General features: G+C 56.1%; 2 protein-coding genes across 7 annotated transcripts; one reads left to right on the plus strand and one right to left on the minus strand.

Annotated features, from left to right (window-relative positions):
• Window positions 1-446: 446 nt before the first annotated feature.
• On the minus strand, window positions 447-2244 carry IER2 (immediate early response 2). Its single transcript, XM_081504418.1, has one exon. It carries the CDS (start codon window positions 2111-2113, stop codon window positions 1442-1444), a length of 672 nt encoding a protein of 223 aa, XP_081360544.1. The 5' UTR covers window positions 2114-2244; the 3' UTR covers window positions 447-1441.
• A 2777-nt stretch (window positions 2245-5021) lies between these two features.
• Window positions 5022-9579, plus strand: STX10 (syntaxin 10). 6 transcript variants are annotated; one of them, XM_081504412.1, is made up of 8 exons: window positions 5022-5130; window positions 5380-5549; window positions 5723-5817; window positions 5890-5952; window positions 7543-7650; window positions 7745-7851; window positions 7949-8043; window positions 8777-9579. In XM_081504412.1, exons 1-8 carry the CDS (start codon window positions 5096-5098, stop codon window positions 8818-8820), a joined length of 717 nt encoding a protein of 238 aa, XP_081360538.1. In that variant the 5' UTR covers window positions 5022-5095; the 3' UTR covers window positions 8821-9579. The 6 variants fall into 6 exon arrangements, with proteins under 6 accessions (XP_081360538.1, XP_081360539.1, XP_081360537.1 ...); XM_081504413.1 differs by having other exon boundaries at window positions 8780-9579; XM_081504411.1 differs by lacking the exon at window positions 8777-9579 and adding an exon at window positions 8118-8492.
• The last annotated feature ends 780 nt before the right edge of the window (window positions 9580-10359 follow it).

The raw sequence follows: 10359 nt of genomic DNA on the forward strand, positions 1-10359 counted from the left end.
CTGGAACTGGGCGTAAAGGGCGCTCCAAAGCTCACCTTTCCCCACCCCAATCCTGGCAACCCTGCCGATTCAGTTAATCAAGTGGGGGGAGGGTAGCTATCCTTCCATTCTCCAAAGGAGGCCTGATACCCAAGTCGGCTAGGGACACTGTACCCAGCAGTATCCCCAAACATCTGAACTCGGAAAGCCTTCTCACCCAGAGTTGTAGGGGGGTGTGTGTGTGTCCAGGATCCTGCCAAACGTGCGACGTTTAAGGAAAGGTCGGAGCACCAGGGGCCCAGCACGCAAGTGCTCTGGCAAAGAAAAGGAGTCGGCCCCTTCCCACCCACTCTGCCTACGTGGTAGTGGTCAGACCGGTTTCTGGGGCCCCAGCAAGCCGCCGCCAGCTCTTGACCCCTTAACCCCGCCCCTCCCCCACCAGGGAAGAAAACCAGACGGGTGCAGACTTTGTATACAATTGGTCTTTATTTTCCTATCTGGCCATTCTAGCAAAAGGGCCAGATAGAGGCAATTACCAGAATCCACCAGTAAAGGTAAACAGAACCCCAAAACGCCCTGGCGAGACTCTCCCGCCTCCCCCAAACTGGCCCAGTCTCGCCAGCTACTGATCCCAGCTCAGCCCTGCAGCGCTCCGAACACCCCTCCCCCCATTTTTGTGATTCAGACCAGGAACGTCCGGGTTGATCGTTGTCTGTGAGTCTGAGGGTCAAGCTCGAGACGGTGAACACATTCCCACCTCTAACGCACCAGATGAGAAAAAATTTTTTAATGAAATTAGATCAGCCCTCTACCTCCGGAGGCGTAGGGGCTTCGGGCAATAACCCGCAGCAAGGGAAGGCGCAGTAACTCAGATCGCCCTCCTCCCATTCCCCAGGGCGGTCCACACCCCAGGTCCTCCTCCTGGCCCCCACCCACGCAAGGCAGCAGGAAGCTTCCCCACGTCTGCCCCATGACGCAACGATGACCGCTTGCACAAGTATGTCACTGGAGGGGGAAGGGGAGTGCCTGGAATTCTCTGAAGTTGGAAAAGCAAACACCAACGATTGAAAAACCTTATTGAAAGGGCAGCATAGCCCCCAGTTAGAAAAAAAAAGTCCGACCCTGAGGAGTTTCGAGAACCAAGCCTGCCTTCTCCCAGTTCCAGAAGGAGTCGGTGAGGTTCACCTCCCAGTCCGTTAAAACAGCACCGATGGGAGCAGCAGGTCTGAGGGGAAGGCGCCCGCGCCCCCGGCTCAGGCTCCTCGGCATCGCCGCCGCACACAGGTAGCGACGGCTCCCCGGGGGCAGACTCCCTCTCGGGGCCTTTGCGCAGCCCGGGATACGGCTCCTCTCCACGGCTTCCGCGAGCGCTCCCCCGGGGGTGGGCCTCGCCTCGGGTCTGCGTACTCTGGCGGACGGTTCGGCCCGCGCTCTGGGCTCCAGTAGCGCCGCTCAGGGGCCCTCAGAAGGCCACCACGGCCCGCACCAGCACGTTGAGCATGTTGTCTGCTGGGCGGCAAGCCGGCTTCGCCTCGCATGCCGGGGACGCCGTCGGAGAGCTGGCAGCAGGACTGCAGTTCAGGAGGCCGGAGAAGCGCCTCTGCAGGACACGCGCCAGGTTGGGGAAGGCGCCCTCCGCTTGCGCCGGAGGAGGCTGCAGGCGATCAAGGACCTCCGAAGAGGCCCCTTTCTCCTCCTCCTCTTCTTCTAAGCGGGCTTTCTTGCTCGGGACCAGAGCGGCGTCCGCACCATCGCTAAGGCTGCTGCTCCGCCGCTTGCGGCTGATTTTGGCGGGGCGCTGGACACAGCGGGCAGGGGTCTCGGCTCTCGGTGCCTCCTGCGTGTCCATGGGTTCCGGAGAGAGCTGCTCACCGTCGCCGGGCGCTGCCTTGACTGCGGCTTCCGCTTCCCGAGGCGGGTGCAGGCGAGGGTCAGGGGAGCGGACGGGCGGCAAGGGCACCTCGGGTTCCTGGGCTTCCACCTTGGCCGAGAGGTAGAGCTCCCGGGCGCTGCGCATGACCAGCGACAGCTGCAGGCTCCGATGCAGCCGCAGGCCACCGCGCTGCATGCGCGAATGGTACATCTTCCACACCGACAGGGTCATGATCCGTTGCGCCTCCTTCTGCACTTCCATAGCTGCTCGACGGCGAAGGAGGAAGGGACTCCTGGCTGGGCACGGCAGGTGGCAGGTGCACTTCAGACAACGCGCTCGTTCACGCCACCCTCCGCAGGACAAGCCACGCGGAGACACTGCCAGGACGCTCTGCCCCGGCGCCCGCCACCTGGGCCCTTTTGTACCGGGAGTGAAGTCACCGAGACGCCCCGCCCAATCAGAGAGCCTCATCCGGGCTTTCCGCGACGCCTCGGCGAGAGACTCCTTAAAGCGACAGAGTGGAATTTACCCAGAGAAGAAAAGGGACCCGAACTCTTGTGAGGAGAAGCGTCCCCCAATCCAAGCTAAACTCTCGGGGTGGTCTGCTTTCTCAGGGCCCCTCACTGAACCCGCGCGCAGGCCCGGGGGAGGGGAGCCGTGGGTGGGGCTCAGGGCCCACCCACCGGTTGTGTCTGCAGACCCCAGCGGGTCGTAGGCTGCACGTTTCCCTTCGCGCCCGAGAAAACTTGGGTTCCAAACGGTGGATCCCCGGTGGGAACTGTGTCTACCATCTACCAGGAGCCTAACTAATGTTTGTGTTTTTTTAAATCAATAATGGTGCTAACAATTATTAAGCACTTGCTAAGTGCCAGGCGCTAAAGGTTTTCCTACCATAAACATCTCATTGATCTCTCACTTCCACTCCGTGGAGGGTAGTTGTATCTTATTTCTTTAGGCGGGGACACCGAGCCACAGTGACTCGTCTAATATTTGCTAAACGAATACTTGGGCCACTGCGGTGAAAGGGGACCAGTGGAGCCTCCAGCACTCGTCTCTTGCCAGCGTCCGCCCACCCTCCTCACTCCCCTTGTTTGGAGGCGGTAAGAGGGCGGGACACACTGGCTGGCTCTAGGGCAAAGTTGCCCACTCCACAGGAGGTAGATGTCTGCAGACACGAGCGCAGCCCAAGCTACTGTCTCTGTGCTTCGCATCGAACATCCCTCTCAGTTTCCCTCCGCACGAAATCCATCGTGGGCTTTCATGCCCTAAGGCGGAGGACCGGCAGCAACACAGCCCGAGTGAACACGTGGCTGTGGCCCCCCGAACGGCGCACCCGAGCTCCGCCTCTGCTCCCGGGGAGGCGGAGTTGGGTTAGGACTTGGAAACTGAGCAACGCAGAGATAGAGCAGATAGATAGAAAACATCGGCCCCACCTTCTGCTACGCACTAAGGTTCCAAGAAATACTATTTCCAGTTCCTCAAAAACCGCGAAATTGTTCGAACAGCTCCCTTCATTCCTGGTGTGGGCCCTTTAAGGGAAAGCTCCTCCGCCCCCTCCACACCGGTGCGCGAACCTTCCCGCCAATCTATCAGCCGTACTTCCACAGCTAAATTTGGAAGTAGTGACGTAGGGCAAGCTCGAGCCGCTTCCGGATGCCCTTATAAGGACAAGGGCCGGGATCGCTGTACGTGACCGTTGCCGGCCTCTTCCGGATGAGCGGGGGTGGTGCCTTAGCCTCCCTGCACTCCCCTCCGCTCTGCCTCTACCGGCAGCTAGAGCTGGCTGGAACCCCCGGTTTCCGGAGCCGCGTCCAGCGGGGTCGGCGGAGAGTGAGAGGAAAGTTTCGCTTCCTTCCCTCCGGAGGCCAGAAAGGTGTGACACCTCTCCGGGAAAGCCCCCTGCCGGCGGGCTCGCATTGAAGCCATCTCCCAGAGACCTACACAAAGACCTTGCCAACACAAGCAGCTACTCCCTAAGGACCTAAGGGTCACTACATTCCTGTCCTCGCCAGCCCTCCCATGGAAACTCTCCCAGACCCCCTTTCATGTATTTCTGCACCGCCACCAAACACTGATCTTCTGTACCTTTGGAGCATGCTCAGATCCTCCACACCCAACCCCGGCACAGGGAAACTCAGCAAGTATTCTCTCGTCTAGAAGACTTCTCCCCAAATTGTCTCCATTCAGCGATCCTTCCACATATCATGGCAACCTGCTGAGGACGCCCCCATTTCTTGTCCCTTCCCTCCACGAAACTTCACAACGACATCTCCAGCTCAGATGCTCTCTGACGCACAACAGGGGCAACCCTCCAGTGACTTCTTCAGACGGCCCGCTCCAGAAATCCGGACCCTACACAGGGGACAGCTGCTTCCCTCCTATGAAAAACTGGTTTTCCCGGCGACCCCACACAGAAAGGCTCTGTCACATAGGTGGCAATCCTATGAGTCCCTCTCCAGACTCTCCTGGTCCCTCTTCACACGTAGAGGACTTCGCTGCAGACCATTCTCAGAGCCACCACCACACCCCTTCTGGCGACCCCAAGGGTCGCACCCAGAAAGACCTCACCACCCCCACCCCCCAAGCTTCTCTAGGGCCCCTACTCAGGGCCAACCCGCCCCAGGGCGATCTCGAGGCTTCCCTCCTTCGCAGGAAAAAAGAGGAGGAGAAGAGTCTCCCCCAGAGCTTCACATAGAATGACCGCACTTCACCCTGCCCCAAACCTGCCACTCCGACCCTGGCCTGGGACCATCTCCCATCTCCTAGGACAGGATCTGGGTGCAGGCTCAAGGAGTCCATAACGATGGCCCACAAATGAATGAGCCCCTTCCCCAGCCATAATCTCGCCTGTTTTGAAGGAGACATTATGTACACTTCTCGGAAGGGAAAACTGAGGTTGCGCAGCAACAATCCGAGGGGCTGGGTCTCGAACCGAGGGATTCGGAGCTCTTGAGTCGAACCCAGTTAGATAGAACTAGGACACTGCTGGGGACCGGGAGCGAAGGGGCGGTTCTTGCAGACAGGAAACCGCCTCTGCCCACAACCAAGATGACTGAAGAGAGCGGATGTTTCCGCACTTCGGGACGAGGGCCACTCTTTCTCCCCTGGCGGCCCTGCTCTCGATGGTGGCACGGGTCACGTGACGGGGGGCGGGGTGACGGCGCGTCCCGCACCTCTTGGAGGGAATTAGCTTCCGAGGCCGAGAAGGAAGGGGATTCGGCCTCGGGCGGTAGGGGGCGTGACATGTCCCTCGAAGATCCTTTTTTTGTAGTCCGAGGGTAAGTGACAGCGATGCGGGAGGACACGGGGTATTGTGTCCCCTTGCCAACCACTGCCCGCGTGCCAGCTGGTGCATGTCAGGCATTCTGGGCACCGCCGTCGGGATCGCCCCGTGGCCATGTGTGGGGGGTCCACAGGGGGATTTGAGGGTCTCCTGAGCTCCCAACCTGTTTGGGGGCGGAATGGCGGGTGGGAGGACCGCCTGCTCCCCGCCCCCCGAGCCGCGCCCGCTGTGCCCCTGCCCGCAGCGAGGTGCAGAAGGCGGTGAACACGGCCCGCGGGCTGTACCAGCGGTGGTGCGAGCTCCTGCAGGAGAGCGCGGTGGTCGGACGCGAGGAGCTGGACTGGACGACCAACGAGCTACGGAATGGCTTGCGCAGCATCGAGTGGGACCTCGAAGACCTGGAGGAAACCATTGATATCCTGGGGCGGGGGGTGTGTGTGGCATGGGAGAGTCCATTGAAGGGGCAGGGGGCGCTGGGAGCCAGCGCTTGGGGGAGGCTGCTCACCTAGGAGGTGTTGAGGACTTTGAGGCGTAGGAGGGTGCACGTTCTGTTGGGCTCTGGCCTTGACTCTTGACTCGCCGCATACGCATAGTGGAAGCCAACCCCGGCAAGTTCAAGCTCCTAGCCGGAGACCTGCAGGAGAGAAAGGTGTTTGTGCAGAGGATGCGGGAAGCAGTGCAGGTGAAGAGAGTTTCTGATGGGGTGAGGAGGGTTGGGGTGTCTTTTACTCTCTGATGCTGTCCTTATCTGTAGGAAATGAAGGACCATATGGTCAGCCCCGCAGCCATAGCCGTCATGGAGAGAAATAACAGGGAGGTAAGGCATTCCAACCCAGTGCCCGCACCCGCTGTGTCTCGGGTTGATCCTCTGAGTGCAAGCCTGGCCCCTCTGTGCATTGGCCTGTCTCCTGGGGACCCGTGCGTCTGTCCCTCTGCATCAGTCCTCAGCTTAGTACACAGTTGTGTCCATGCTGTCTACCTGCCTGCTCTTTCTGGATGAGCCCAACTGATTTCTCTCTGTGTGTATGATCCATTCTGCCATCTCCTGTGGGTCTATACTCTACAGGTTTTCTGTGTGTGTGGCAGCCTGTCTCCTTTTCTTGCTCTCTGTGTTATTGTTTCCAGGATATGTGTTTACCTTTTTTTTTGTTCCTCCTTTTTTGGGCCGTGCCCAGCAGCACGTGGGATCTTAGTTTCCCCAACCAGGGGTCGAACCCTTGCTCCTGTGGCCCCTGCATTGGGAGCTTGGAGTCTTAACCACTGGACCACCAGGAAAGTCCCTGTGCTTTTTTTTTAAATCTGTGTAGGCACTTGACCTCTCTGAACTTGGCCCCTGAGTGGATTGGATCCCTGTCGGCCTTGGGTAGATCTACCATTCCCCTTTTGTGGGTGTGGTTGCCCCGTGTGTGTACCCACTCGTGTCTTTTGTGTGCATCCTCTCTGCTGCCTCTGTGTGTGCACCTTTTCCCTCTGTGTTGTGTGTTCATTCTTTGCATGTTGTGTAACAGCAGCCTCACTCAATACACCTACACTGGGATCTGGAAGGGTGGGGGGCTGAAGCCTGCAGCAGCTTGGTGTCCTGTGGCAGGATCCACATGCCTTCCAGGTGTGCTGTTTTGGGGATTTATGTTCAAATTCTTTTTATTTATTTGTTTGGCTGCATCAGGTCTTAGTTCCCCCACTGCATGTGGGATATTTTTTTAATTAAAAATTAATTAATTTTTGACTGTGCTGTGTCTTTGTCACTGCACAGGCTTTTCTCTAGTTGCGGTGACTACTCTCTGGTTGTGATGGGCCCAGACCTTGAGGGCTTCAGTAGTTGCAGCATGTGGGCTCAGTAGTTGAGGTTCAAGGGCTCTAAAGCACAGGCCCAGTAGTTGTAGCACATGGGCTTGCTCCGTGGCATGTGGGAATCTTCCCAGACCAGGGATTGAACTCATGTCTCCTGCACTGGCAGGTGGATTCTCCACCACTGAGCCATCAAGGAAGCTCAGACATATGGGATTTTAGTTCTCCAACCAGGGCTTGAACCCATGTCCCCCGCAATGGAAGGCAGATTCTTAACCTCTGGACCACCAGGGAAGTCCCTTAAGTTCAGATTCTTAAATACCTGTGTTTATAGGTTTATAAGCATTCCTGGATTAATTTATTAAATCCTTGTTCCATCCTCAGAAAACAGGATTTGTAGCCCTCCCCATTTTACAGATGAGGAAACTGAGGTACAGGGAAGTCAAGTGGTATGGCCTTGGGGTCACCTTGCTAGTAAATGATGGCCCTGAGGAACCCAGGCTATTCTACTCCTGAGACTGCCTTCCTGAATAACCACCATCTAGAATTGCCACAAACCTTGTCAATCTCTGCCGAGAGTGGGTGACCCTCCCTGAGCCTGCTGTCTGGGTCCCTACAGATGCTGACAGGCAAGCCGGCCACACTGAAGTCCTCCAGTGACTTGCTGGATGCCAGTGTGGTCTCGACCACCTCTCGCTACATTGAAGAGCAGCAGGCCACACAGCAGGTGCGTGCAGGCGGCTGGCAGCCCCAGGCTGGAGGAGACTGCGGACAGCTCAGGGCTCCCTGCCAACCTCGGTTCCCACTCCTCCACCCTTCAGCTGATCCTGGACCAGCAGGATCAACAGCTGGAAATGGTGTCTGGGAGCATCTCAGTTCTGAAACACATGTCCGGCCGCGTTGGGGAGGAGCTGGACGAGCAGGGCATGTGAGACTGGGACCCTGGGGGTGGGCCAGGAGCCCATGGCTGGCTGCTCTGGCATGCACAGAGCCTCCAGGGGCTGATGCCTTCCTGGTGTTGGCAGTATGCTGGACGCCTTTGCTCAGGAGATGGACCACACCCAGTCCCGGATGGATGGGGTCCTTAGGAAGATGGCCAAAATATCCCACATGACCAGTGGTGAGTCCCCTGGGATGGGGGAGTAAGGGGGGGTGCTGCCTCCCCTCTGTGAACTCTGACCTTCTTGCCCCCAGACCGCCGACAGTGGTGTGCCATTGCGGTGCTGCTGGGGGTGCTTCTCCTGGTCCTCATCCTCTTCTTCTCTCTCTGATTCCGGTCCTCCCCAGGGGGCAGTCCCTCCAGCTGCGGGGAGCTGGCAGGGCCCTGCCCCCTAGGAGGACAGGGAGGTCATGCCAGGGGACCTGTCCCAAGGCTCTCATCTAGAGAGGACCCTCAGGGCCCCGTGCTGGAGCCCCTACCACCAGTCTGGTCTTAAGTGCACTTAGCGAGTGGTGGAGGAGGGGGACCTCAGACACACCCCTCCCCATCTCTACTCCCCAAAGCCATTGCTTTGTCCCTGTGCCTTCTACATGTGCCAACTTGGAAATAAAATCCCAGCCTTTATTATATATGGTTGTATCATATGATATGGTGATCTGGACTGGTGGCTGCCCCTGAATGGGAACTCCTGTTCTAAGACCCCTGCTTGCACACCCCAGGGCCAAGTGAGCATGTGTGCCCAGTGTGTTAGGGATTTCAATGGTCAACATTCAGTGCAGAAAAGACTATTCTGGTGTATTTCTCATATTTCACGATGGATCATTTTATTACCATCAAAAAAATCCAACCACTGATTTTTCCTTGAGTTTTTGAACTTCAGCCTAAACATCTTTTGCTTGTTCTGTGTCTCCAGTAGGTGTGAATCCCGGAGCTGGGGAGCTCAGCTGTGACTTCTGAGGGGCTCTCTTGTACACCAGGTCACTTCCATCCTTTTGTGATGCAATGTTCTAATAAGGTGTGAGCGTGTGCTCAGTCGTGTCTGACTCTTTGAGACCCCATAGACTGTAGCCCTCTAGGCTCCTCTGTCCATGGGATTTCCCAGGCAAGAATACTGGAGTGCATTGCCATTTCATTCTCCAGGGGAATCTTCCTGACCCAGGGATCAAACTTGTGTCTCCTGCATTGCAGGCAGATTCTTTACTGCTGAGCTACCTGGGAAGCCCACTACAAGGGAGCGTTTGTAGATTTAAGGACTTTGTTGTAGAGCCTACCTGAGTCAGAAATGATCCCTATAAGCTGGGTAAACTAAGTGAATCTTCACTTACTGTCGTAGATGTTTCCATCCTGAGCACTATGTAATCTTACGTCAGAACCAACCTTGTATGTTTGACACATTGTAAAGTGTTGTGTGTTACAAGGCTGTCTGTCATCCCCTTCAGCCCCAAAGGCTGATTTGTCAAAAAGAACCAAACATGTACAGATTCCTTTTGTTTTGGTCTGTGCCACGCAGCTTGCAGGATCTTAGTTCCCCAACTAGGGATGGAACCCAGGCCCCCCTACAGTGGAAGTGCAGAGTCTTAACCATTGGACCACCAGGGAAGCAGGGAAGTCCCCCTCTCTTTTAATTTTTTCGTAATATATGTATTTTATTGATGTATAGTTGACTTGTTTTTCCCTTTTTTATTGTTGTTTTTAATGCAAAACTACTACCACTGATGTTATGGTTCAGGTTGTCGTGATCCATTCTATACTTGGTTCTCAGTCTTCCTGGGCTTAAAAGACGTGCTTCTGGGGGTCTGACACCACCTTGCTGGGACTGCCTACATGTTCAGACAGGACTTTCTGTTCCTTGAGGTGCCTTTGGACCAGAGTCACCTCAGGATTTTTGTTGGTGACTCTGTTGGCTCCCCCAAACCCTACTTTCTGTTGGCTGAAGCTAGGCCTCAGGACTCCAGAGGGGGCTGGCCTTACTGAAACACGCCCAAGTGACCCTGTGAATTGTCACCCTCAATGATCTTCCCTATGGAAGTTTAAGGCTCCTTCCAGTCCTCATGGGATGGTCGGACCTGGGCTGGGTGGAGATGAAACCTCTTTGTCTACCTCCCCAGCATGGATATCTTGATTTGATGGACTCTTTTAAGATCAGTCAAGTCTTCCCACACTGTTTGAGACATCTCTGAATCCACTGGCCCCTGAGGTATGTTTTGTCTTTTGTTTCAGTTGATAGAATTTTATTCTGCTCGTATCCTCAGGATATGAAGATTCATATCCCTTTAAAGCCATCCTTTTATATATATATATATATATTTTTTTTTTTTTTTTTTTTTTTCTGCACCATGCAGCGTGTGGGATCTTAGTTCCTCTTGATCAGGCATCATTGAACCTATGCCCCTCTGCATTGGGAGCAGAGTCTTCACTTCTGGACACCAGGGAAGTCCCCCAGTGTTCCTCTGAATGCACTGGTTCAGGATGGGGTGAGGGGTGTGGATGCAGGTT

The sequence above is a fragment of the Giraffa tippelskirchi genome, chromosome 6 (genome assembly GCF_054371585.1).
Source record: "Giraffa tippelskirchi isolate mGirTip1 chromosome 6, T2T-mGirTip1v1.2.pri, whole genome shotgun sequence".
In the NCBI taxonomy this organism is placed as follows: domain Eukaryota; kingdom Metazoa; phylum Chordata; class Mammalia; order Artiodactyla; family Giraffidae; genus Giraffa; species Giraffa tippelskirchi.

What these genes read in the sequence shown, in the direction of transcription:
- IER2 (XM_081504418.1), bottom strand. Translation starts at nt 2,113, where the DNA reads ATGGAAGTGCAGAAGGAGGCGCAACGGATCATGACCCTGTCGGTGTGG.
- STX10 (XM_081504415.1), top strand. Translation starts at nt 5,314, where the DNA reads ATGGCGGGTGGGAGGACCGCCTGCTCCCCGCCCCCCGAGCCGCGCCCG. An exon ending in AGACCTGGAGGAAACCATTG is followed by an intron (nt 5,550 to 5,711) that starts ATATCCTGGGGC and finishes TTGACTCTTGAC; the next exon opens with TCGCCGCATACGCATAGTGG. An exon ending in AGCAGCAGGCCACACAGCAG is followed by an intron (nt 7,651 to 7,744) that starts GTGCGTGCAGGC and finishes TCCACCCTTCAG; the next exon opens with CTGATCCTGGACCAGCAGGA.